This window comes from Molothrus aeneus, chromosome 16 (assembly GCF_037042795.1).
Source record: "Molothrus aeneus isolate 106 chromosome 16, BPBGC_Maene_1.0, whole genome shotgun sequence".
NCBI classification, from domain to species: Eukaryota; Metazoa; Chordata; class Aves; order Passeriformes; family Icteridae; genus Molothrus; species Molothrus aeneus.
Window position 1 is genome coordinate 964,525 of NC_089661.1, and position 27,694 is coordinate 992,218.

The following is a 27,694-nucleotide window of genomic DNA, read 5'->3' on the forward strand; positions in this document are numbered from 1 at the left end:
CGGGCCGGGTCGGGTCCCGCGGGGCGCTGACCGCGCTGGGCCTTGCAGGGCGGCGGCGGCGCTGAGGGCGGCGCTGGGCGAGGGCGCGGAGCGGCGGCGGGAGCTGGAGCGGCGGGCGGCGCGGAGCCGGGCGCTGCTGGGGCGCTGGTGAGTGCGGCACCCGCGTGTGTGGCGCCCCGTCCCGGGCCCCTCCGTCCCCGGGCGGCCCGCAGGGAGGAGGGCGGCCCGGGCGCTGGTCCCGCAGCCGTGTCCGAGGCCCCGCGGGCCGGGGATGCTGGTCCCGTCCCGGGGCAGCGACGCCGGCTCCGTCGCTGTTTGTTCCCTCCAGGGATGATGAGGAAGAGGAGCGGCCACAGCCACAGTCAGGCTCCAGCACTGAGCATGGTGAGCGCTTCCCCCGGGCCGGTGCCCCCTCATGTCACACCGGCCCCGGGCCAGTTGGGGTATTAGGAGTTATTCCAATGCTCTGCATCCACTTAAATACCCCCTCTGCCTTTTTCCTCCCTCTCTCCTCCTTGGGGTTAGCTTGGAGTCGTGTCTCGTTAGCCAAGGCCGGCAATAAAGTGACTGCGGGCCTGACCCATGTGTGGAAATGTCAATTGTAGAGGTTGGCTCGGGAGATGTGTCCTCCTGTGGATCACATCCATCCTGGGGCTTCAAAGCTTCTGGCAGTCCTACCTGCATCCTCTGTGCAGTGGCTGTTCCCACAGCTAAAAAAATGCCCCTGCACCGGTCATTAGGTTTTGTTTCCTTCTGTGCCACCTGGAAGAGCAAGTAAGTGAAGAGTCAAATAGAGAACATCCATGTTTGAGCCTTCTGACATGTTTTCTCTTCTTGCAGAAGACAGGCCTTCACCCAAGGAGCTAGAGGAGCTGGAACTGCTGAACAGGGCCTTAGAGAAGGCACTGAAGGTCAGGAAAAGCATCTTGGAAACTCCATTAGAGGCTCAGAGAGCTAGAGGACAGAAATGGGCAGGTGAGGCACATGCTTCCAAGAAAGCTGAAGAGCAGCAGGTGCCTGTACCTGTTGAGGATGTTCCTGAGTGCAGGAAGGTGAGAGCTGGAAGCAAAAAGCCTTTGTTGTTGAAGAAGCCCTCTCCATACCAGTTAAGAGCCCCTTATCGGACTGACCCAGATGTGAAGAAACTGCAAAGGAAAGTCCCAGCCAGATGTGTTTCTCAAGGCCCCAGGACAGCTGGGAAGATTTCCTCAAAAGGACTGACTTCCAAACAAGGAAGGAGTCACAGGACAGCAACTGGTGCCAGTGCCAGAGAAGTCAGTGCTGCAGCTGAACCCCAGGAGACACCTGGCTTGTCTGAATCTGCCCCAAATGAGCAGCAAAGCTTTTCTGGAGGAGATTCAGCTGCAGTAAAGAATTCCACAGTAGCTGGCAAGCAGTTACTTGATGCAGGGAAGAAAAGTTGTGGTTTCCTGGGAGAGTCCAGCAAAAAGGAGGACGCTGCAGGTGCATGGGGAAGGAGCACCTCACCAGGGACAGGCACCCTGCAGGAAAAGGGGTAAGTGTGGGAGGTGGGCGCCTCTCCTGTTCTGCTCCATACTCACGGGCACATGTACAGATCCTGCTGGCTGTAGCTGCTCTGGGGGTCCCAGCCTGGCTTCATCCTCCTCACGTCCCTCTCAAGAGGAAGGATCCTATACAGTTTAAAAGCCTTTATTGTGGTTAAGTAAGTGTTTTCATTTTAAGGGCTTATTGTTGGATGGCTGGGACTTTGAAAGCCTTTCAATTAAGACTTTTGATGTTTCATAGTCCCCTATGAGTGTTTTGGAAAGCTGTCTCTATAGAGCTTTCTTGAGCCTTAGCTTTCCTCTGAGTGTACTCTCTATTATAGCATATTGATTTTTTTATTTATTCTGTTTTTTACACAGTGACAATACATAATGCATGATTTTTCTCTCTCTCTCTCTCAAGCATGTGCCCAGTGCTGTTTGGAGTGATGGCATCTGGGTTTGATGCTGTCCCTGTTAACCTGTAACATACTGCCCATGTAACTACACAAATCAGGACTGACTAAAGTGCAGTTGTTTTAAGGGTTTGGTGCAGGAAGGATTATGAAGGGAATGTTACTGAGATTCTCTGTGGAAAAGTGGCAAAATACATACTTGGAAGATTGGCTTTGCCTTCATGCCAGTCTGTCTTGTTTAAGTAATTTCTTTCCTCTTTTGCTTTAACAACACTGAAGTTCAATCTGCATCTGGAAAGGTTTGAGGAGTATTTCTCTCAGCCACCACAACCTAACTCTTGTGTTTGTGCAGGGAGGAAATGATCCCTTTTCACTGGCATTGGAAGGGCCCCAGGACACTTCAGTGACAGTTGCTGTAGGAACGGGGATCTGGATTCAAACATTTACTTAAATTCCCAGCTGTGGCCTTGCATTCCTAGTCTGCATGTGACTAACAACTGCCAACCCTCCTGTTTTTGTAGGGACAATTTAGGGATTATTCTGCTTCAGGGTAAGAATCATATTCCCAGTGGAAGCTGGACTGTCCCTTTCCTATTTCTCTGAGTGTGACACGGTGCTAAGCAAAGCTGCCTTGTCCAGCTGAGGCAGGGCAAGAGGCTATGCCAGACCAGTTTCCCTGCAGGTGTGGTCTCCATGTCTTACTCTGCTGTGCCATGGCTTTGCTCCCAGCTGCCCCCCCTGGATGAACCTCTGATTGGTCCAGGATGCAGGAGCTCTCCCAGCTCAGCTCCATGATGCCTGTGGAGTCCAATGAGCAACCTAATCTTCCTTCCTTGAGGACAATCTGAAGAGAGTTGGTGGATCCAATCTCCAGAGTTGCTGACATCTCCCATTGCAGCTAAATTAATTTCAGATTTTGACAAAGCACCATTTTCCCTGTTGGAAGACAAGGCTGAGTTAATTGCTTTCCAGCTGCCAAGATTGATCCTTGTCCTGTTTCACAGATGCCAGCTGAAGCTCCCCCTTCCCTACAGGAAAGCCTATTCCAGGAACTCCAGGTAAGACCAGTCTGACCAGTTCAGCCCAGAACTCCCCTGAGCTTCAGGGCTGTGAGAGGGGTCAGGTGTGGCTGTTCTGTGCCCGGGAGGCAGTGACCCCACAGGGCCTGAACTGGGAGCAGGAAGAGCTCTCGTACTGCAAGGCTGCTGCTGCTGAGGATGTGTTCTGTTATTGTGGCCACTAGTGCTACTTTTGTTCTTTGAGTGCTAATTACTGTTAATCACTGAGTCATGAAGTTCCTGGAATGTTTTAATTGTGGGTTTGAGGGTGCAGCAGAAGCCTCTGCTGGTGGCACACACCTGTTGAAGGCAGGACACCCCGTGGGATGGGTGTCTGTATACACTATCCGATGAGAGTTTCCCAGACCATCCCTGGCCTGCCTTTGCAGCCTGGCAGCAGCACTCCTGTGTGTGTCTGAGGCTGGTTCCTGCTGCTGAACTCATACACTAAGCCAGCTGCAGTGTTACTGCAGGGATGGTGCCAGAGGTTGGGGCTTGCATGCTCTAGTCCATTCTCCAGTCTTCTGGAAGGGTTTCCCACAATTCCTCTGATGCTCATTATGTGCTTTGTTCAGATATTAAGCATAAACCCTTTCTTAAATCTAACTATAGCCCCTTGTGCTGACCTCAAGAATTCCTCCTCCTCTTGATAACTGTCATTTATCAGGCACCAGTTTGTTAGTTGCCTTTCTGCAAGTTGTAAAGACTTTATACCCTTAATTTTCACTTTGAAATTGAGTCTTTTAGCATTCCAACCACTTTGGTGTAATTTTATACTTCTCACTATTGCTTTCAACTCAGTAACAGATTGAGAATAACCTTTGCACTAAAGATCTCTTGTAGAGGATTTGCATCTTGCCTGGGAACTTCTATTCTTTCCTGTTCCATTAACCTTGCCACTTCTTTGCATAACATATTTCTGAAATCTGCAGATTCTAACATGATTTAAAAGATCCATTAGGCTAGAGAGAAGACACATGCACACTCGAGTTAGTCAGGCACTGCAGAACTATTTTAAGCTTCCTCCTGATGGCTCTCACTTGCTGTGGCTGGTTTTGGGAGACAGTCCTTAAGGAAAGGATATCATGGGGACTGTGCATCCATGAGGATGTTGAACTCTGTGAGAGAGTTCAACAGTAGTGCTGTTACTTGTGCAGTGCTTTATCTGAAAAACTGGTGGACTCTGTTGTGAAGTCCCAGTCAGCTTCCTCCTGGTACTGCCCTTAGACCTCTGTCTTGCATCCCTGACATGCTGCTGTCATTCTCTTTGCCATAGATACCACTTTGTCCCCCCCCCCCCCCAAAGATTATTAAGAATCTTGAGGAAGTTTGGAATATGAAGTAGTTGGGTGAGAGTAGTTTGTCCTGTCTGCTGTTTTATTTGGTACACCTATACTAACAGAACCAATGTACAGAAATGCAAATGACTTACTCCCAAGAAAGGAAGGGAAGATTTGTTGTTTCCTCTGGGGTATAAAGACAGGCAGGACAATACAGCATCATGAGGGATGTGCCAGAAGTTCACGTTCTGCTTATGGAAATGTGCTGTCTGTCTTCTGATCTTTCTCCTCAAAACAAGAGGAGAGAGTAACAGGTGCTTTGCAGTGTCTGATGCTTTCTGCAGGGTCTGATGCTTTCTGCAGGGTGTCCTTGTTGATCTGAGAGCAGCCGTGGGAATGAGTTGGGAATGGCTGGTAAATAACCTGTGAGAGAGAGGGGGAGGGAGACACTTATAATTAAAGCACTGCTGTGCCACACTGGTGTGTCAGAGCTCAGCGTGAGCACTGTCTGGTACAAAGGAGCATAACTTCCACCTCCTGCCCCTTTGGAATTTCAGGGCATGGCAGAGATGTCGCCTGTGCCAAACGAGTGCAGATGCAGCAGCTGCAAGGACCCGTTTTATGGAGAGAATCCACACAACCGTATCCTTTCCTAGCAGGCACTGGGTGCAATTGCTCTGCAGTGAGCTCCAAGCTGGAGAGAGTTATGCCTCCAATAACAGCAGTTCCAGCTGGGTCTCTAGGCAGTGGGTTTTCTCACAGTACAGCTGTTGGGCACTTGCAAAACTTTGATCCAGCCAAACGTGGCCACAAGGCAAGCATGCCCTACACAGCTGTGCTTGCTGTCCTCACCTTCCCCCTGCAGTGCCACTTCCCTCTGTCCTGATTGCAGCTGGCCTGGCCTGGGGCTCAGCATTCTGTGGAACCTTCCTTAAGCTGCTGCTGTTTGAGTTTTGCTCCCCGAAGCTGACCCCCAGTCCTGCAGAGATAGAGGAGGAATTAAGGGGCCTCCAGGATGTCCTCTTCCATCTGAGGAAGTATATGGAAGCTGAGCCTGTAGGTAAGGAGGGAAAAAGAGCAGTGGGAGGGCACAAGGTAGAATAAGGATGGTTTGGGCTCAGTTCCACGTGTTTTGTGTTCTTGGGATGTGCTGGACCTGAGGGACAGGAATATTCTCTGCCTGAAATGAAGGCTGGTGAACCTGAGGCCATTCTGGAAGCTGTTAGGGGAGGAAGGTTCCGGTGTTCACACTTTTTCTCTGCTTCTCTTGTAGATCCTCCCACTCTGCAAGGAGAGTATGAAAGCCTTCTGACCTTGGAGGATTTGCAAAGCACAGTGTCCCAGTGCCTGCAGAAGCTGCAGCTGCTGCAAGAAGGTGAGACAGTCCCTGTGTGTGGTCAGGTGTGAACGTGGCCCTTTGCCATCTGTGTGCAGGACACTGGACCAAGGTCATTTTGCTCCTGGTTATCTTTATGATATTGGAGAACTTAATTCTCTGGTGGCAAACAAATCTGTGGTACCTGTGTGTCACCCCCTCTGTGTTCAGGAGAGACTGGAGCTTTGAACTGCAGTTACAGTTCAAGTGGGCTGGGGAGGGGACAACGCAGGCCACAGCTTAGGGTGCCCTGATTGTGCCATGTGTGAGGAGCTTACCCTGATTAATACAGTGTCTTTAGTCATCAGTTTCTGGGAACAGTAAGTAGATCATAAAGTATGCAAGTACAGATTTAACTGGTATGTTTTTGTCTCCTGCCCTTTCTTGTACCCTGGCAGCTCTGCAGTCCCAGCTGAGGCTGTGCCCAGACTGCCCTGGGGATGTGGGGAGCTGCTCTCCAGCCTGTGTCCCTGCCAGGGGACAGACATGTGACAGTGCAGACATGCTGGCTGTGCCTCTCCTCTGTTACTCCAGTCTCCAGGAGCTGAGGGACCTGTTTGCCTTGAAGCTGCAAGTGTCAATGCTGCACCAAGAGATTGCCTTACAAAAGGTGAGTCTGGAGAAGTGTCAGTGCTCCCAGAGCAGGGAAGGAAAAGGACAATTGTGGGGCAGCAGCTGTTGTACAAGGTGTTGATGGGCAGCAGCAGCATGGCAAGTTCCTCCAGTGATGTTTTTGTGTTTATGCCGTGTTCTCTTTGTTGGTCAATGGGACTTTTGTTGTTGTTGTTGTTGTTAGGGTCAGAGCAGAGGCTCTTACATGCCTGACCCTCTCCTGATAAGATTTTATTTATGTATTCTGAAAGAATTTGGCAGTGGGGGATGTTGTTGATAATGCCCCTTTTGTCAGGCCTTTACAGCCCTATTAGGGCACCCACTCCCTCATTCCCCCCTGTGTAACTTCCAGCTTCTGCTGTGCACCTGAGCTCCTCTGTTCTCTGTTCCTTTCCTTTTAAATCTCAAACCACTGTGCTGCTAATCTTGCTTTTACCATTCTGAGACTGTAAGAACAGGGTAGGAGGTGTCAGCTTCTTCAGCAGCCTGAGCAGAGAGTTTGCCACACAGGGATTACTTGTTCTTCTCAGCCAGCAGCAAAGGGCAGAGAAGATCTATGAAATCAAATCTCCTCCTCTGACCTATTCTTTGCCACTGACTTGAGTGATAGAAACTCTGGAAAAGTCTTTTTTTTTGTAAGCCAGAGAGGCATTATTAATAACTGTCTGCAGCCCTGTGGCTGAAGACAGATTGCTACCTGACTTCAAATGGGATTTCAGCATTATAATCCTGAATTATGGATTATGAAGAGTTTGGGGTTTTTTTGTCTGCCCAAAATGAAATGGTGACCAAAGCCTGATTCCTGCTGCTCTGTTGGTTGACACAGTTTCTTCTGCACATGTACCCAAATAGATGCTTTGTGCCATGTGAGCCCTGAGGGTCTGAAGCAGCCCTGTGCAGAGTGTGCAGGATAAGGTGAAGTAAGTGGGCATGGAACAAGATAAATACCCCAGAAAAGGATGTGCCTGTTTCTGGGCCAAGCCTGTCCACTGCCTTTCCATGGAGAAATGCCAAGTATCATAGAAATTCCTTAGAGCTCTTAGCCTGTCTTTGATGGTGAAGATCTGTTTCTTCTTAGGTGTCAGGAGCAGAGCAGGTGGATGGAAGTGGAGCAGTGCAGCACTCCTTCATGGGCCAGCTTTCCCCTTAGGTAGCTTTCATGTCTGTAGAAAGAGACTTCCCAGAGATGAGCAGCTGTGTCCTGCTCCCCATCCCTGCACAGAGACTTGTGTAGAACAGGAGAGGGAAGCCCCTGCAGATATCCTGTACTCTATTCTGTTTGGGTCTTCCTCTGTATCATCCAGCAGGGAACAATCATGGAATCACAGAATAACTTTGAGTTGGAAGAGACCCAACTCCTGGCCCTGCACAGACAGCCCAAGAATCCCACCCTCTGCCTGAGAGCATTGTCCAAACACTCCTGGAGCTCTGGCAGCCTTTAGGGAGGTGGCTGACACATGCAGTTGTCCTCTCTCCTGAGCAGGCAGTGTGCAGCAGGCTGGGTTTTGGTGTGCAGGCTGCTCAGACTTCATAACCTCATGCCAGATGAAAAAAGAAAAAAATGAAAATCCCAGGCAGAATGTCTGTCTAAGCATTAATTCAAGAGTGGGGTACCAAAGATCAGCTTTTGTCCAGTGATTGAAGTGACCTGTGCTTGAGTTGTCAGTCAGTGAGTCCTAATCCCAGAGCTGCCCTGGGTTGTGTGACAGCATGGGCTGAGATCCCAGCATAGGCTTAACAGAGCAGCAGCCAGGCCAGGGAATGTTGGGCAGCCTGAGCAGTCCCTGTGGCCTCTTTGGGCTGGAGTTGCCACTCACACCTCTGGCATAACTGGGAGGTGATGTGAACAGTGCTGAGTGAGGGGTTGAACTTTACCCTTGGGTGAGTGAACACCTCACTGTGTGGCTGCAGAGCTCCTGAACCAGCACCAGCTGCAGTTTCTTGCAGGATGCTGATCTCATCCCAGTGCTGGGCCTTCCCTGCAGCAGGGCAGCAGCACTGCCACTTGACTCTGCTCTGAAAATGCTGGGTGGCTGCCGAGGGAGCTCATGAGCAGAAAATGAACCACTCTGCCTTTATTAAATATGACAAAAGAAAGTATCCATCAATCAATTAGCCTGTTATTAGTCATACTGCTCTGACTAGATTTCACTTGTTATGCAGCCACTACAAGGAGTTCTAGAGTGCTGCTGACTCTGGTGACAGTGTCTCCTTTGCTTCTGGCAGGTGATGATGGCAGAGCTGCTGCCTGTCCTGGAGGCCAGGCCATGGCAGGAGGGCTCTGCAGGGCTGTTCCGGGCCATCCACAGCCAGCTCTGTGAGGGGGGCCGGCGCTTCCCTGTGCTGGTGAGAGACGAGCTGCTGGACTGAGCTGGGGAGCCTCCTGCTAGTCCTGCACAGAGCCAAAGACAGCTCCAAGCAATAAATCTTTTCTATGAACTTCTTTACTCTGCTTGTTTATTCAGCTAAATTCCAGGGGGTTGTTTTCATTATGGGCTTTTTTTATTTTATTTTAACTTCCTTTTGTATCAGGAGGACTGGAGCCCCTCTGCTCTGGAGCCAGAGAGAGTTGGGGGTGCTCACCTGGAGAGGAGAAGGCTCCAGGGACACCTCAGAGCCCCTTGCAGGGCCTGAAGGGGCTCCAGGAGAGCTGCAGAGGGACTGGGGACAAGGCCTGGAGGGACAGAACACAGGGAATGGCTCCCACTGCCAGAGGGCAGGGCTGGATGGGATATTGGGAGGGAATTGTTCCCTGGCAGGGTGGGCAGGCCCTGGCATGGGCTGCCCCTGGATCCCTGGAAGTCCAACCAAGGCCGGGTTGGACGGGGCTTGGAGCACCCTGGGCTAGTGAAAGGTGTCTCTGCCCATGGCAGGGCCTGCAATGAGGTGAGTTTTAAGGTCCTTTCCAACCCAAACCAGTCTGTGTTTCTGTTGTTTTATATCACTTTCCTAACCTATTAACTGAGGTTTTGTGAAGCCCCTTCAGGGCTTCAGAGACTGGTTTTGGCTTTTCTTTCAAGGCTGTCTCTACCAAGCTCAGGACACCAGGCTCAGGATGCAGACAGTGCAGCAGGGAGCAAAACGTGTTTATACTGATCAGCCACAGGACCATGGGTCACGGCCTTCCAGCACCCAGAAACCCCGAGAAGCCAAGCTGCTGCCCCGGTACCGTGTTCTCAACTCTTGGGCGCACGGGTCGTGCAGTATTGAGTGGTGTGAGTGCCGCAGGGAGCTGTGCCCGGCAGGTGGCGGGCGGGTCCCGCGGTCCCTGCTGGACCGGAGGCACCCGGGAATGTCCAGCCCGGCCCTGGAAAACACAGGGCCTGCAGCCCTTCCCACCTATCACCGCAGGAAAAGGCCAGCTGCCGTTTCTCCTTTGTGCTGGGCTTTTGCGTGTAATCCTCAAATTCCCTGGTGTTTCAGTGACAGGTAAAGCTTTGGAGCGAAGTGGAAAACCTCTGCTTGTGAGTACTTAAAATTCCATTAAGGAAGTGTACCACGGCCTAGTACAGTTTGACCCAGACCATATCTCAAAGCTGGACTCTGTTTGTTGTGTGTGTTTGTGTGTAATTTAGCCCTTAGCAGTGCAAAGTTATTCATTAGTTTTTCCTTATCTTTTTTCAAGGTCAGGTTGCTTCCTGGCTCTTCTGAATGTCTGGCTCTTTGTGACTCAAAATTCAATAAAAATCATTCATATGATAGGTGAAAATCAGCATCTCTGACTTTCCCTTTGTATTTTTGTCACAGAATTCCAGAATGGTTTGGGTTGGAAGGGGCCTCATCCCACCCCCTGCTATGGGAAGGACACCTTCCATGGGACCAGGGTGCTCCAAGTCCCATCCAGCCTGGCCTTGGACACTCCAAGGGAGCAGACACTGCCTCCTAAAATAGTGTGGTCATACACATGAGCATGTCCATGTTTGAATGGGAGAGCTGACATTTGGTATTGTTAATTAGGGTGCTGTTATGGATAACTTGCATCTGCAAGCACTGCATGAGTCATGGAGCATCTGCTGCTGAGCACAGAGCAGGCCAGTGTAAATTGGCAGCAACTTCAGCAGCACAGCAAGGACTGCAGAGGTGGGAAAGGGCTGGGAAAAGGAGACAGCCCACAAGAGAGGGTTCACAGGGGTTGTTGCAAACTCAGAAGGAGGAGGCAAACCCTGTAGGGGTTGTGCAGAAGGGGTGCACAATGTCAGGTAGCTGGGTCGTTCTCTGCCTCTGTGTGCAGTGAGGTTTTCTTTCTCTTCCTACACCACATTTTAAAATTTCAGAAATGTGTAAGACTTTAAATAATTTGAATGACTCACTCTTTCAAACCAGTCTTGTGCTGTAGCAGAGATAAATTCAATAGCAGTTGAACTCAGGGGCTGGGGGGCTTTGTTATAGAATGTGCCATTGTTGTTGGAAGAAAGTACATCCAGCTGAGATGAGGAAACAAAGACTTAAGGTAGTGTGTGATGCCAGGGGATAGAATTACAGAAATACAGGAAATGAGCAGTATTTTTGGAAAGTGATAGATGATCCCAGTGTTGTGTAGACATGAGCTGAGAAAGCATAGTGAGGGCCAGGGAGAATTAGCAGCTCTTATTCCTTCTTTGTCCCTTGCAGTAGCATTTACAAGGTTTTTGGGTTTTCCCTACTTGAAGGATGGGATCCTGAGGAGGAGGCAAGTTTTTCTTTCCAGAATCGGTGACTTTAAGTATTTCCAACTGCTACAGTTTTTCTTTTTCCCTGGCTCTCTTCTCTCCTTCCCCTCTACAACTTCTCCACAGACTGTGTTTGTTTTGCAAATATGTTTGGCCAGTGGAGGGATAGCAGCAGTGCTGCTGTTAGTGCACACTGCAAACAGCAGAGCTTCTTGGAGGGCTTCACATGCACCAGTTGTCTTTGGTTAGCATTAGAGAATAATAGGATCACAAACTGATTTGGCTTGGAAGGGATCTTAAAAATCATTTAGTTCCACCCCTGCCATGGGCAGGGACACCTCCCCTATCCCAGGGTGCTCCAAACCCCATCCAGCTGGGCCTTGGGCACTCCCAGGGGTGCAGAGGTAGCCCCAGCTCCAGCTGTGCTCAGTTCTGAAGCTCTGCTGCCCCCCAAGGGGTTCATCCTGCAGGTGTTACCAGATCTGCCACCGAGTGCTGCTGAAGCACATGGAGAGACTCAGCAGTGGGGCTTTAGGGGTGCTCCCCATCTAAAACAGGAATAACTTGAGTCTTGGTGAGAGGGATGACACAGCAGTGGTGTGGAGGAATGTCCTGCCTCTTCCAGCCCTTCTGAGGGGCCTGGCACATGTGAGTGGTGATAGAGCATGCCAGGCTGTGCCCTGCTGCTGTGACTGTCCTTGGCACCCTCCCACCCCTGGGAAAAGGGCAGGAGGAGCTCCCTGGGCCAGGAGCACACGTTAGGGTTGGGAGAGGCAAACCCTGCTCAGCTGTGTGAGGCATAAGGGAATTTCATCAAAGAGCAGTTTAAGATGGTAAATGTTGAAGTGGGAGGAAAACTCCCAGCCCCCTCTGAAGATGACAAATTTGCTGTTGATGTTCTTCCCTAAATGAGCTTTCTGTGAGCTCCAGAGAGCAGGTTACTTGATTAAAACTGTGTGTGAGTCAAACCTGAAGCATTAACAGCTGACTCAGCAAGTTGTTGTGCCAGTCTAGAGTTCTAGAAAGAGCACTGGTGCTGCAAAATGCTGGGACAGAGTTCTTGGATTTTAGGGGAGCCACTAGGGGGGAACTGTATGTCCACACACATTTCTTAGTTTTTATATTCTTTTACCCAAATCAGTCTCTCCCTAAGTTACAGAATTCAGTATGAGCTTGTGTTTTCCAGCTGAAGCTTTGCTGAGATACTTTGTCTGCTTCTGCTAAAGCTGAAAGGAGTTCCACAAGCATGCAGAGCCCACTGAGGATGCTGGGTGTGGGAGCTGCAGGATGCAGAGAGCTCCTCCAGACTGTCCCAGGGTGTCTAATTATCAGTACACTGTAAGCAGTGAGTGGGAAATGCTTTAATAGCCTTATGAATGCCAGGGGAAGGAGCCAACAGGGATTTTTTGTGGGCAGGCAGCCAGTTCATGGCTGTGCATTTCCAGTCCTGAGTCCTGCCACCATTGTGGAGTCACTAAGAGGCTGCAGCAGATGATGGATCTGACACCAGGGCTTGTCAGTTGTTATCTGTAAAACAGAGATTGATGTGATTCCACTTGCTCATGAGCTTGGTTTTGTATGTCTGTGCTCTCTGCAACAAGGCCTCTTGTTCTGGTGGATTGTGGTTGATTTTTATAAGCATGTACACTGGTACTGGTGCAGATGACATCTGGTTTCACTGGCAGCTTCCTAGTCCTCCTTCACATACATTAATAACAACCTCACAAAAGAAAACCCCATGCTCAGTCTGACATGAAAACAATTCATTAAATGGGTATTAAAGTTCCTAACATTCACCACACAGATTGAGTACTATTTTTGTAACCACCACTCAGAAGAAAAGATCTATCATCTTGGTTTTAATTTGTGGAGAAAGAAGGGGCTTAGCATTTTAATAAAAAAAAATCTATCTAAAAATAAATATGGCTATTTTAATAAAAAAAAAATTCTAATTAATCTGAGCTCAGTTAGACAGAAGAGGGCAGGAAGCAGCGTGCCCCATGTGCCAGGGAACAAAGAGCTCGGAATGGGACAGGGAAAAATTAAAAGGGAGTCTTGAACTTTCTCCTTTCACAAGGAGAAAGGTTACAGTAATGTGTTATTTAGGCACACAAATAAAGATGTTTGACTTATTTTTAGCCAGAAGAAGAAAGATAACCAGTGGACAATGAGTTTGGAAAAGAAAAAATAACTAGAAGCAAGATGTGAGTCAGTGGAGGAGCCTGGCCTGGCAAGAAGCCTGTCTGGAGTCTCCCAGATGTGCTCATGCTGCTGTTAGGTTTGTCCTCAGCCCTTACATGTTATAGAGGGAAACAATTGGTTTGTCTCACCTGAGGTGCAGCTTGAAAGAAAGACTCAAGGGAGGCCTAAGGTGCATGTGCAGCTCAGCAGGACCCCAGTGGGGGCTCCTTCCTTGGACAACGTTGGCTTGTGCATTTCCTTTCACTGCAGCTCTGTGGCACCTCAGCATCTCTCCCCTCTCTCAAAAGCAGTGTGCCACAGCTGTTGGTTCAGCTGGCACAGCCTGGAGCTCTGCAATTTGCAGTTGGGAATCTCTCTCTGGGCATCTCTCCCTTGGGGTTTTGTTTTCCTGCTTCAGGCTCTGAAGCTCAGAACACACAGAGCAGTTTTCTCTTCAGGTGAAGGCTCTTAGAGGACATGTTAGCAGTAGATCTTGCTTTTGGGATTGTTGGGCAGCTGAGTGCTGCCATGCAAGGTGAGGGCATCTGCAGCTCTCACTGCCTCCAGGGTGGGAGTTTTGGGTACTAACCAGGCATAGGAACACAAAGGAGAGAGCACAGGAATCAGAGAATCATTTTGGTTGAAAAGATCTTTAAGAACTTCAAGTCAAAATGCTCCCCCACTGCCAAGACCACCACTAAACTATGTCTACACATCTTTTAAATCCCTCCAGGGATAGTGACTCAACAAAAAAACCAAAAAACAAACCTTGAAAAACTTGCTGAAACCCTAAATAGTGCTTTAATTATAATATTGTGCTGACTGTGTAATGGGATAGAATTCAAATAGTTGGATACTGGATGCAGGGATGAATCAGACAGTATTTTTTGTATTTATGCAAGTTTGGGCTTATAAATTTAAACATAACCACATGTTTCTGTGACCACTCCATGCTCACTTTTAGGGTCATTAGGAAATTCAGTGTGTTTGCCAATATCTTTTAAACTATTTTCAGTCTTAACTACCTGGTGTTGTCTCAGTTTTAAATGGTGTTTGTTGTGTTGTGCTGTTCTGGAGTCTTCTTGAGGCTGACAGAGCTCTCAGCAGAGATCCTGCTGTCCTTGCAAGAGCAAACTCACCAGATTTAAAGGAGTAGTTTGACTGAACAAAGCATTAGTGATTTGAATCATGTGTGATTCCATCTCCCTTCTCCCTGCCAGCGGGAGCACCGCGGTCTCCATTCGTAAGGAGGAGTTGAGGGTCTTGCTTATGACAATGCAAACAGCATTATTTGGGCTTTGTGCTTTTAATTAGATGGGGTTTTATTTGTTTTTTGGGGTTTTTTTCTTTTTAAGAAGTAATTACAGTAAAATAGCTTATTTGTATGTATTAGGTGCATTTCTTATCTGTGAGCCTTAAAACCAGTGTGCCTGGTGTATGAGTCACTCAGCTCCACTGGTGCCTGCCCAGCTCCCTGGGCAGCACTGGGAGTACCCACAGCTCCTTCTCCAAGGGCAGAAGAGGAGATCAGCAAAGCTGCTGGGGGCCTCTTCTCCCAGTTTGCAGCTTTTCCTGTCTCGGGATGCCAGCAGGTGCCCAGCACTGTGTGCTGAGTGCCCACTGTGGCCCGAGCTGGGAGGGGCTGTGTGAGCTCAGCCCCAGTGCAGGGAAGGAGCATGGCTGTGGCTGGGTGATGTAATGTAATGATCCTTTTCCATCTGCTCCCATCCATCTCTGAATCCACAGGAAAGCATCCTTCTGGTGAGACACGGGAATGCCTCATTTCCAGCCCCCTCCCTGGTTTGGAAGTTCCTCTGGAATGCTGTGGCTGGCGCTGGCCTCCCCCTGCTGATGGCCCAGAGGGGCTTCCCATGCAGTGTAAGAGCCACGGGCCCAAAATAGCTCAGAGATGTCACCCAGCAACTTGTCACTGTTGCCAAAGTCTTTGTTGGAGTGGATCAAGGTGACACTTGGCTGCTATTTTCAGCCCCACACTTCCTGATGGCTGTTGGTGCTTTATTCCCCTGCTTTGATTATTTATTTATTTCCCTTTTGCTGAATCATAGACCTGGAAAATACTTCTTAGGTCACTGAGGATCCAAGAATGTGCCTCCTGATTTATTTTGCTGCCTGTTTTCCAGCTTTACTTGGCACGAGGCAGCTTAAAATGGACTCTGAGATGCCACCTGTGCTTCTTTAATGATGCTTTCCTGCTGCGTGAGTTTCTTCCCTGCTCTTTATCTTAAAATTAATGGAGTTGCTCAAATTTTAACACTGACTTTGCCAGGGTTTTTTCCATAGTCAGCTGTGGTTGTTGGTGCCATATTCACCTGCTCTCATTTGTCTGCAGCTCTTCATTGCAGTCTAAGTTTATTTATGGTGTGGGACAGTTGTGCAATAAATTGTTATTTAGTATTTCCTACCCCAGTCTCAACCTATCATGTGGCTCTTGCATGAAGTGTGCCAGATTTTCATCATGGAAAGTGATCAGGCACTGGCACAGGCTATCCAGGGCAGTGGTGGAGTCACCATCCCCAGAGGGATTTAACAAATGTGTCAATGTGGCACCTGGGGACATGGTTTGGGGTGACCACAGTGGTGCTGGGTTCGTGGTTGGAACTGATGATCTTCCAACCTTCACAATTCCATGATTCTGTATTAGCCAAATAAAGGCAGAATTATTAATTTCTTCACAGAGCCAAAGGAAAAAAACCCTTGTGAGGATTTCTAAGTTATTACAAACTGCTGGGATTCGTTGCTTTTTTCCACTTCCTCTGTGCAATAAGTCAATGCCTGTGGTCTGCTGGCATTTAATTTTTAACCAAGTGAGGGTCATTTCTTGAGAGCACAGTGTGAGAAGGCTTCAGGGCTGCCAGTTTCTGGATTTCTACAACCTAGACCCCAGTTTTGAGCTGTGTGTCCCAAAACTGAGCAGTGAGGTGGGCACGAGTGAGTATTACTTCTTTGACTCATGCAGGGACATATGTGAATTGAGTAACAGCGATTTTCTTCAATTATCTTTGCCCACAGATGTTCCTGCCAGATATGTAGTTTTCTGTTCTTGTTTCCAGCCCCATTACCTTCTACTTCTGGACAAAATAAGGTATAATTCCTTCATATACAAAACTCCCCTATGCAGTGGTTTAGCTCCAGGAAGGAGTGTGTCCACCCTGAGCACAGCAGGACCTGGAGCTGTAAGCAGAGCATGAGGGTGTCTCTGCATCCTGGCCCTGCCTTCTTTGCTGCAGCACTTCCATGTGCTCTCAGAATTATTTTGGCTCTAACATCTGCTTTGAGAAGGTAGTGTCAGTGTCTCTGGTCCATAATTATGGACTGAAGGTGGTGTCAGTGTCTCTGGTCACTCACATAATTATGGACCATTGGACTCCTTCCTCCTGCCACAGCACTGGGCAGTGCTAGACAATGTGGATCTCCTCCTGCACCTTGCTTCTTCTGGGATTCCCTAGTGGTGCTCAACATCATATTTGATTCTGGGCTTCCTTACTTCAAAATTGGAGACACTGAACTGTTTTAGAGGGATCCTGGCTTCCTCATCCTTTCTTTCCTCCTCATTCCCTTCTAGGAGTCTGGGTTTCTTGCTCAACCACCACCATTCTGTCACCCACCAGAGCCATTCACCTTCTCTGCTCTTTGCTGGTCCTCCTCAATGGGAATTTCCTGGTGTTTCCTTCCCTCCTGCAGCTCTTGCCAGGCTTTGGAGCCTCTCCTGCAGCCAAGGGCACCAAGCCAGGCTCTGGGCAGGGTTCTGGCAGCAGGGAGAGCTCCTGTGCCCCATCCATCACCCCGAGGGTCCCTGGGGGTGTCTGTGTGTGCAGGGAGTGTCATCCCTCTCTGCTCCTGCACAGTGACTCATCCAGCCCCAGCTGCTCTTTCATCTCCTGTGGGAAGAGGGAGGAGGATTCACAAGTCTCTATTTCTGCTGTGAAAATTACACCCTTAGGTTGGTTACAGGAGTGTGGAGGGAAGGAGTGGAGCACCCAGGCAGAGGAGCCTGTCAGCCCCACCAAGGGTGGGAGATTCAGTGCCCAGAAATACGGACTCAGACCATGCAGCCCATTGCACATTTGTGAGTTTATAGAAAACAACCATGAGATCAGAGAAAGTTGCCTGAATTTGGCCTCTGAATGAAGGTGGGAAAATTCATCCAGCTGCCTTCCACATGAGTGTGAGAAATTTCCTGGTGGTGACCCTGCCCCTGTGCAGGGTTGTCCTGGTCCTGCTTTTTCTTTCCAGCCAGGAGCAAAGCCAGCATGGCTCCCTGACATGCACTGGGCTCTCTGCAGATGATTTCTTTTAAAGCATCTGTGGAGTTGTAGAGGTCCTTGGTTGGACATTGCTGCCTCTGCTGCTTTGGAACACTCTCAGGTGAGCTGTGTCTGGGTGCCAGTGGGAGCACTTCGATGCAGGCACATCTCCTGCAGATGGGTTTGCTCCTGTGCTTTACCTCTGTGCAACTTCAAGCAGGGCAGGGTTGGTCCCAGGAGACACAGGGCTGCCACAGCAGGGTCACATCAGTACTGCTGAGTCAAATACTCAAAGCCCTCATGCATCAGAACTGAGACATGAAAATGGGTGTTTTTCTAACCAGCTGGGACTTGTTTTTCTCACCTATTGCTTTTTCAAGGCCAGTCACCGCTCTTCAGCACCACTTAAAAACAGGTACAGCTGTCAGCCCACAAATGCTGCTGGGTTTCGATGGAACCAAGAGTCCTTTTCAATCCTCTGAGTGCAGGCTGGAGGTGTGGGGATGCTGCAGGGGGTATGACCAGCACGGGGGACTGGAGCTGTGTTTAGGGGTGGCACCACATCACCAGTTTCCTGAGAAGTTTGGGAAGTGGCCCATTGCCAGCCTCATTCTTGGAGTATTTTCTTCCAGACCCCACTGTCAGCAGCAGCTGAGTTATTTTAGCTGATATTTTCTTCAAGAGTTCAACTCAGGGTCAATTTAAGCCTGAACATTTTCAGGTTCGACAAAGCTTCACAAAGCTGAAACTGGAGCTTGTGCTGGGCGGTATCAGCCTTCTGCCCTTGCTCAAAGGGCATTGACTCATGGAGTTCTGCTGCTCTTCCTCCCCTCTAATGAGCAATCAGGAGAGTAAATAACAAAACTCGGTTTGCAGAGCACCGTGTGCTGCATGTCTGCCTTAGCTGGAGTTATTTTCCCACTGCCATCTCTGTGCACAGCCAGAGCCCTGTGCCCAGGTCTCTGTGTCTGCAGCTGCCTGCCTCTGGGCATGCCATGGGAATTTTGATCAACTTCCACTTTTGTTATTTCCAAATGTTATTGAAGAGACTGGGAGCAAGAAGAGAAGCCAGGAGTCTTGCAGACCCAGCCCCTCTGTTTTGGTGCTCACAGGTTGCACACAGCTTCCCAGGCCAAACCTGAAGAGGGGCAAAGTCTGATCCAAACCAGCTTTACTTTATTCCTTCCCAGAGTGGCATGACTTCCCTGGGGATGCTGTAGGTAAGAGCAGTGCCCATAAAAAAGGGAGGATAATACATCCCCTGTGCAGATTAATGCCCAAACCTTCCCTTTCCTGAGCCAGTCCCATCAGCTCCTCTGATTCTCCATCTCAGCTTCCACAGAGGCTCCCTCTCGCTGCCCAGCTCTGCTGCTCCTGCAGTGTGAATTTTCTTCCTTGTTTTTGGCTTCCTCTCAGTTGATGCAGACACACAGCTGGGCCCCATCAGCTCAGGGGAAGCTCTGACCTGGGAAAGGCTCCAGGTCTTCAGGTTTGCTGCAATAGCTCATTCCTTTCCTCTCTCCTTCAGGAAAACCAATTAAAAGATAAAACAGTGCAGGAGAAGCCAGAGATGGGAACTGTTTGTGCCCTCTCCAGTCTTGGTGCCTCTCTGAGCCACTCAATGTAAAGGCACAAAAAGCTTTTGCCCTCAAAAAAAAAGTCTCTGGTGATGTTCAGAGCTGGGCAGGAGGATTTTGTACTGAACCTCCTGCAGGCTGTTTGTGTCTCCTTCCTCCCTGCCCAGGAGTCCTGGGTGGCATCACTGGGCTCTGCCACATTGTGCACGTGTGTGGCTCTGTGCTGGAGCAGTTCTGAGCCAACATCACCTACCTGTGCTCAACACTGCTGTCTAAAAATGGTTGATCTTGATAGTCAGGATGTGGGCACTGCAGGGAAAGGAAGCAGTGCCTGGGGGTCCTGGTGGGTACCGTGCCAGCTCCCACAGCCCGGCCCAGCCCAGCCTCCTTCCCAGGAGAGCTTCCTGTGGCTCTGCCGATCCCCTCCTGCTCTCTGCTGCCTTTCGGCATCCTGCCACCCTGGACCTCACCCTGCTGCTGCCCTGCCTGCTCAGCAATCATCTCAAATCCCAAATCTTCCCGCACCTCAGCTCCAGCCCCTTTCCTCCCAGGTCCTGTGATCGGTCACCCTCTATTCCCCGCAGTGTCACCCGCAGTGTCCCACCAGCACCACCAGTCCATGGCCACCAGCGAGGCCGCCCCAGCCCTGGGCCAGGGAACAAAGATGGAGAGGGTGACACCGGGAGAAAAAGATCTTGGAGGGAGGTGATGGTGTTGGCATTGCCCACGAGGAGGCAAAGGGGCTCAGGGCAGCGGTCCCTGCCCGTTCCCTTGGGATCTGCGTGCCCGGGGGCTGCAGCACTGCGGGCCTGGGGGCACCGGGCAGTCAGCGCTGCCTGGCCAGGGTCCGGGCTGGCGAAAACAGACGCAAGTTGGAAAAACACATGGCAAGAGCGATCCCAGGCGGGCTGCTCCCAGCCCGAAAGAGTTAACAGGCGGCGGGGCCGAGCCGGTCCTCCCACCACCATGAGATCACCGCAGCCAGCGCCAATCCCCGCTGCAATCCTCCTCCAGCCCTCGCTCGGTCTGGCAGCAAAGGAGCCGGGAGCCGAGGCTGTGAGTGAGAGCGGCGGCAGCCGAGACCCCGGCCCGTGAGCACCGAGAGCCCCCGGACAGAGCGAGCATGTAGGATCCGGAACCCTCCCTCCATCGCCCGCACAGCGACTCTCGCCCGTCCCAGACGCGCCTTGTGCTGCTCCTTCCTGGGTTTTCTTGCCAACATGATGGGCTGCAAGTCCAACTCACTCACTTGCCTGCAGGGAGGAAAACCGGGGCTGCCGCTGGCCACAGCCACCGATTCCACGGCCACACTCAACAAACTGGCCCTGGCCACGGGCGGGACCGAGAAATCCTGGTACCGCTGCATCTTCCCCTTCGGCATCGTCTCCGTGGTCATCGGCGTCGCAGCGACGTGCATCACCTTCACCATCAATGGCCCCCAAATGGACATCGCTAAGGTGGTCTCGGTGGCCACCTTGATCTTCGGGGTGGGGCTGCTGGTGGCCGCCTATGTTTGCTGGCGAGCCAGGCGGGAGCGGCAGCGCAAGCGGCAGCGCCAGGAGCCCGTGGCCCTGGAGCAGGGAGCCCTATGACCCGGGCTGGGGGCACAGGCTCAGCTCCACCCGGAGCCCCCTGCTCACACACCCCCGCTCCGCGAGCAGAGGGGTGACAGCACCGGCTTTGTCGCATCCGAGGAGGTCCGGACCCTGCCCGAGGTCAGCTTGCCGTCATTCTCCACCCCGCCCGCGCCAGCGTCCGGCCATCCCCGCTCCCGGCACGGGGTAGGGGCAGTCCAGCCACGCGAGAGGCTCCCTCCTGCCCGCCCGCCTGGCACCAGCATGGAAAGAGCCCGGAGAGTGGCCAAGGAGGCCGGAGAGTGGCCAAGGAGCGAGTCACCAGACAGGGACCCGCTGCCTGTCCCTGCCGTGCACCGCCGGGGATCCGCAGGGCGCTGCTCTGTGACCAGGAAACCGAGGCAGCCCGGCAGCCCCTGCCGGGTGTTGGGAGAGTCCAGCATCACTTCTGTCCTCTTGCGGTTTTTCCCTGTGGCGAGGACCCGCGTGGCGCAGGACAGAAGGAGTTGAGAAGGAAATTGTGTGCGTGCGGGGAAGAGCCGGAGAGCTGCGGGGCACGATGGGCGTGGGGGTGCGGGACGCAGCGAACAGCGGTGCGGGAGCAGGGCCAGCCTGGCAGGGAGCCCCGGGGACAGCGACGGCGACAAGGGCAGGTCGGGAGCTGAGCCTGCCGGGGGGAGCGGATCTTGGTAGCGGGAAACGGGGAATGGAGGGGCTCAGCCTCGAGCGGGCGGCTGCTCTTAGGGTTTGCTGTTCGTGGAGGAGGAACTCGGGCTCTTTCCGTGCCCTCGCAGGTGACCCAGCCCGGTGGTGTCCCGGGCTCCGTGTGGCAGGGATGCCCAGGGGTGCGGTGCTCGTGCTGTGAGCTCGCAGCAGCATCCCCCGGCTGTGGGAGTCTGACAGCAATGCTGTTGTGGAGAGGGAGCTGGAGGTTCATCCAAAAGGAGAAAATACACTTTTAAGACTTTTTTTTTTTTTTTAAAGAAGCCCATGCTCCCATTCTTTGAATTTAGCTTTGAACTCATTACTCTAAAAAACAAGTGTGAGACCCGGGCACGGGGTTCCTCTGTGGCCGCTCCCGTGCCCGGCCGCGGGGGCTGCGGCACAGCCGGGCTGCTGCCCTGCCCCAGTGGCCCCGCAGCCTCAGGGCCTCCCGGCAGCAGCCCCGTTGCTCCAGCACCGCGGCCGTGCCAAGAACCGCCGAGAGCAGCCCCGGGCCGGGAGCCGGAGCCCCCCAGGCCCAGCAGAGCCCGGGAGCGGGGCCGAGAGAAGGAGCTGAGCTGAGCTGAGCCGAGCCGGGGCAGAGCCGAGGAGTGCCCGGGGAGCCGGGGCTCCCGCGTGTGCCGTGCCACATGCAGCCCTCCCTGCCCGCAGCTCTCATCCCGATGGGCTTGTCTTCATCATTATATCGTGTTCCACAACCCCGGAGCTGCTGCTTGCCACAGCATGCATGGCCCAAGCCACCGCTCAGGAGAGTGGGATCCCGGGGCGCCAGGGCTTGGAGACCCGGTCCTACAAAGCCAGGCTCAAATACCCACAGAGTTTGGAAGGTTGGAGACACTTTCAGCCTCAGATCTGATCAAAACTTTACTTTTTTTTTGGGACAGTATCTGAGAGTCCTGCTCTGGGGATGAGTTTAGCAGACGTTGAGCCCAGGCTGTTCTTCCTAAGCCTGGTCATTGTTTTGAGGGGTTTAAATAGTTTGTGGTTTCAGCCTCCCAGGGTCAGCAAACCAGGGGTTTCCAGCCACGGGGGCTCAGTGGTGGGTGTGTGGTGTGAGGGATGCTCAGTGATAAGTTCATGTATTGAGGGTTTGAGGTGCCAGCTCAATTTTATTATTTTTTATTTCATTCTCCTTGCTACAATACTTCAGCAAACACGTTTGTGGCTGCCTGCAAACCCCTCTGCTCTCACCTTGCCCATCACCACCACCAGGACCAGGAGTGCTGCTCCTCATCCTGCCCAGACTGATCTCACTTTTCAAGTGCTCAGCCCTTCTTCCCCCCATTCTGAAGCAAACCCATCTAAACAGGATGTTGGGATGGTTGTCCAGGTGCACCTGGAAGGCCTTGGAGCCAGCCCAAAATGTCTTGCGTCAGGCCCTGTTACATCTCACCCTTCTTTGCTCTTGAAATCCAGTTCTCCAGAGCCAAATCACCTCTCTCCCATTCCCAGTGAGCTCCCTCAAGGTGGCTTTCAGCAGGATCTGGAGCAATGGAGCCCATCCCAGAGACAGCCTGGAGGAGCTGGAATGCCAGTCCTGCACAGGCCAACATTTCATTTTGTTTTCTGTTAAAAGCTTTAAGGGATTTGAGTTCTGCCAAGAGAGGCACAGCCACAAGTACCCCTCCTGCTGCCTCTGGGAGTTTACTTCCATGGAGGGACTCTGGCAGTTCCCCCACAGGACTGCACTGCTTGGGAGCAAGTCCTGGGGAATTTCAGCCCCTTAAACAGCCCTGAGTGGGGGTTGTGGCTGCAAGAAGAGATGGCTGGGAAAGTTACACTTTGGTCACAAAGAACTTGAAGGAAGATGAAAGGAGCCACGTAGTCAGTCTGCACTCGTAGAGCACCTGGGGATCCAGAATTTGCCACAAGCTGGAACCAGTGGTTCGGTGTTTGCTGGCAAACACTGCTACCATCACACCCTCCTCCTTCTCAAGTGGCATCTGGTGCCACTGGTGGCATTGCAGATGTGTGGGAGCCGCCTGGCCATAGCTGTTCCCTTCCCTGTGCAAGCTGGAGAGGCTCCAGAGGATACCCCACTGCAGCAGCCTCTCTGCCCATGCCACCTGGGCACCCCAGCCAGTGCCCACTGGCACCAGTGCCCAGCAGCCCCCTCTGCTCCAGGGGCCCCAGCATCACAGCAGAGCCAAAGGCCAGCTGTCCTGCCCCAGCACTGGTTTGGGGAAGGGGGCTCACAGGGATGCCCCTGGGTGTTGTCCAAACCCAGCAGCTGAGCTGGAGGCACAGGAGCTGTTGGTGCACAGATGGATCCACCTGCCTCAGAGCAGGAAGGTGCTCTGGGCTGCCTGAGCACCGTCTGGGCTGAGAGAGAGGCTTCACCCTTGCCAGGAGAACCAAAGCAAAAATGAATAAACCTGTCAAGCTCACTCAAACACCAGTTTTCATCTGCTTTGCCTGGAGCTGCAGCCAGGCCCAGCTCTGCTGCCTCACTGCCCAGTGACCTGCACCCTCCAGAGGCCTCCGTGCCCCTGGCAGGAGTTCTTGAGGGAGGAAAGGTGGCTCAAAGGCTGTGCAAGGCACCTTCTTCCCAAAGTCATGCCTCGATGTAACCTGCACCAACAGCCCCCGACAGGGGCTGCTCTTCCAGTGCAGGGAGAAGTTCCCTAGCCCAGGGCCACTCCCCTCCAGGGACAGCCTCCCCAAGGCTCTCTGCACACACCAACCCATCCCAGCAATGCTTTCAGCTGCTGTGACAGCCCTGGGTGCTGTCTCTGACAGGTCCACCCCAATCCCCTTTCAACTCTAAACAGAATTCAAGGGAAAAATGCAAGTTTTGTGGCACCAGAGGGAGGGTTAAGAATTGTTGCTGCCAGATTGGGAACAGTTGCAAAAGGGAAACATAAAAATAAAAATATGCATCCCTAAAATAAACCTGACATTCATTTCTTATCTTGGCTGACACGTGGGGCTGCTCCCACTGCCTGGGTTTGGCTGCAGAGAGTGGAGCTCCCACAGAGCCCGGCTCTCCTCGGGATAGGGACCATGGGGATTCCCATTCCCACTCCTGTGTGCAGACTGAAGCCCTTCAGAAGAGCAGGGACAGAGGGACAGCTGGAGAGGGAGTGCTTTTCCTGGCAGCTTCAGGGCTACCAGCAGGGCCGATGGAAGAGTGGAGCCAGCACGTCACAGGGGGTGAGGTGCTGGTGGCAGAGCAGGTGCCTCTAGCACATTCCCTGCTCTGCCCTCTCTGCTCTCCCCCTGCCACGGCTGCTGTGGCAGGGGAGGAGCTGCCCAGGGGACAGGGTTTTGGGCTGGGGCATGCACCTGAGCTCACACACAGCTGCAGCTGTGCCCTGCTCCCTCCACAGGCCAGGGGAGGTGCTGGGGCCCAGCTGTGGCCAGTGGAGGAGGTGACCCAAGCCCTGCACAACTCTGTGTCTGTGCTGCACCTGGGCCCCCTAAAACACACACATCTCACCTTCCTACAGAAGCCTGTACAGCCTAAAAACCACATCTAGCTCTGCTGCTTTTCCAGGTGTCAGCTGGGTCTGGAAATTCCTGGTAAAGAGGAGCAAAGAGGCCCAAGACAACTCACAGCATTAGTGCAGGTCCCCTTATCCAGCCAGGAGCAAGAAAGCTGGCACAGCCTGGGACATCCATCCCTACCAAAAAATCACCTTTCCCTGTACTTCAAAAACACATTCATGTGCCCAGGGGGGTGTGGGAACAGCCAAGCCCTGCTACTTGCCTCCCCTCCAAAGCTGCCAGCAAAAGAATGAGTAACTCTGAGACAGCTGGGCTGAATTCCTGGCTAATCAACTAATTTATTTACTCCTCTGATAGTTATTTGTTGTGCAGGGACACAAATGGAAATTTTAACAGCTTTTTTCCCTATCTGTGCATGGAAAACTCTGTCTTCCCAAGGCAGGGACGAGGGACAGGATGCCAGGCACAGGGTGGGCATTGGAAGCAGACCTTTGGGAATGTGAAAATAACCAACAGACTGTCTTACCCAGCACTGCCTCCCAGGGGGTTGCTCTAATCTTGGTTTAGGAAGCTCCAAATGGACAATTACAGAATATTTTTCCAAAGAAATGCAGTTTCTGATGGTGTGTGTGCATGCAGGACTCACTGTCACAGAAACATCCCTGCAGCTGCCCTGTGTCCCTGCTGCAGGGCTGTCCCAGCCAGCTCCGCTCCTCCTGGCAGCTCTGAACAGCTCTCAAAGCTGTCTCTCAAATGTGGCCATATCTCAAACTTGGAGTCCCCCCAGCAGACAGAGCTGCAGCATTTGGTGTGCTCAGCACCAAGTCAGGTCCCCAGCACTGCTGCAGGGGTGGAGGGGACACCTGGAGCTGAGTGGGGACTGGAGCGAAGGTGAGGCCACTGCTCATCTCCAAGATGAGACCAGCAGGTCACACCTTCATCAGAGGTTCAGCTCCTCTCACCACTGCATGCTTGAGCCCTGGTTTGGGTTTAGATCATCTTCCCCTGCGGTTTACATGGATTGAGGGCAGGAAGGTTTGGGATGATTTTGCAAATTGTGTAGCATAAATGTATCACAGAGAGATGGGGGTTCAGTGCAGCAGATACTGGTGGTGGTCAGAGGCCAAAGCTTGACAGGACACAGGGAATGGCTTCTCACTGTCAGGGCAGGGATGGATGGGATATTGGGAATTAGGAATTGTTCCCTGTGAGGGTGGGCAGGCCCTGGCACAGGGTGCCCAGAGCAGCTGTGGCTGCCCCTGGATCCCTGGCAGTGCCCAAGGCCAGGTCAAACGGGGATTGGAGCAGCCTGGGACAGTGGAAGGTGTCCCTGCCATGGCAGGGGTGGGAATGAGATGAGTTTAAGATCCCTTCCAAGCCAAACCATTCCATGAATCTCTGTGCCTGCATCTCTGCTCCCCTGGTTCACGTTCCAAGTGTTGTGACCCAAAACTATCCCCAGGCTCTCATATGCTCCCACTGAAGTTTCTCAAGCACTGCTGATCCCTGCTCAGAGCTCTGCTGGGGGCTGGCAGCTCTCTCCCTGTGTCATCACATGCAGGCTCAGTTCAGAGACCACTGCAGAGCCCTGGAAAAGGCCAGCTGTGCTCCCAGCTCAGGGCATCTCCTGCATTACCCCAAAATTTATTAACCTTGTTTGTCACCATGACATCAGAGCACATCTTAACTGAACAGCTTATCCTTGCAAAACATCATGGCACTATGTGACATCTTCAGTGGCCAGGAGTAAAGCTCTGGTGACACTGCATGGCAGGTGCCCCAAATGGGGAGTAGAAACAACGTGGGTTTACCACAAGGCTGAAAAGAAAGCCTTTAGACATGTTTTTGCTGGGGTTTGGAGCAGTGTCTGGAGCCTCATCCATGGGCAGTCATCCTTGGTGCAAGCAGCTGCCTGAAGATCATGGAGTTCCAGAATGGTTTGGGTTGGAAGGGACCTTAAAACTCATTCCAACCCCTGCCTTGGGACACATTCCATTCGAGATGCTCCTGCTGTGGAGAAAACCAGGAGATATTTTCTTCCCCAGCCAGAATGGAACTGAGGCACAGAAACCCTGGGATTTGGTCCCATTTCCCACACGGAATTTTCCAAAGCTGAGGGCTGAGCTCAGCTCTCTGTGAGTGGAGCAGCCTGGGGAGGCTCAGCCAGGCCCCAGGTGCCCTGTCCAGGCAGGGTGGATGGCACTGTGCCCGTGCCCGAGCCGGGGCTGGCATCAGGCGGGGAGGGGCACAGAGGCCTCGCCGTGCTCAGGGACACTGTGGCACTGTGGCACAGCACAGAGCCCACGGGGACAAACCTCTCTGTCCTTCAGCCCTGGCTGCCTCCCGGTGCGAGGAGCAGATGGGCTGGAGTGGCTGCTGTCACAGGCACGGCGGGGACAGGTGGCTCCTCCCAGGAGCCAGGCTGTGATCCTGCTGCCAGGGGAGGACAGGGACATGGCTGTGAAACCTCCCCACTTCCTCCTGGGAAGGGGCACTGGGATGCAGGGCCCGCAGCCGAGCCACGGGCTCCCTGTCCTGGGTTTGGATGGGACAGGGTTAATTTTCTTCCCAGAACTGGTCCAGGGCTGTGTTTTGGATTCAGGATGAGAACAGTGTTGATAACACACTGCTGGTTTGGTTGTTGCTGGGAAATGCTCTCCCTTAATCAAGGACTTTTCCATTTCCCATGCTCTGCCCGCCTGGAGGTGACAAGGACTGGGAGGGGTCATGGCCAGGACAGAGGGATATTCCAGACCATGGAACATCATGCCCAGTATGGAAACTGGGAGGGTGGGCCAGCTGCTGGGGATGGGCTGGACATGGGTGGGGAACAACTGCCTCACTTGTCAGTCTTGGGCTTTATTCCTCTCTCCCTCCTTCTCACTGCATTATCCTCACTATTAGTACTTTTGTTATGTTTTATTTTGTTTTAATTATTAAACTGCTCTTAATCTACCAAGTTTATCTTTTCTTTCTGGTTCTTCTCTCCCGCAGGGAGAGGGGGAAGTATCTGAGCCAGCTCTGTGTTGTTT

General features: G+C 52.2%; 1 protein-coding gene across 1 annotated transcript in view; it reads left to right on the forward strand.

Annotated features, from left to right (window-relative positions):
* The window catches only part of TEDC2 (tubulin epsilon and delta complex 2), a 34,324-nt gene extending 25,635 nt beyond the window's left edge, over positions 1-8,689 (forward strand). Inside the window, exons 5-13 of the mRNA XM_066561132.1 lie at positions 49-147; positions 329-384; positions 841-1,516; positions 2,926-2,979; positions 4,817-4,901; positions 5,211-5,319; positions 5,533-5,634; positions 6,033-6,244; positions 8,473-8,689. Of these exons, the coding sequence (XP_066417229.1) occupies positions 49-147; positions 329-384; positions 841-1,516; positions 2,926-2,979; positions 4,817-4,901; positions 5,211-5,319; positions 5,533-5,634; positions 6,033-6,244; positions 8,473-8,616 (1,537 nt within the window). The 3' untranslated portion in view covers positions 8,617-8,689. The remainder of the gene's footprint in view (positions 1-48; positions 148-328; positions 385-840; positions 1,517-2,925; positions 2,980-4,816; positions 4,902-5,210; positions 5,320-5,532; positions 5,635-6,032; positions 6,245-8,472) is intronic.
* The last annotated feature ends 19,005 nt before the right edge of the window (positions 8,690-27,694 follow it).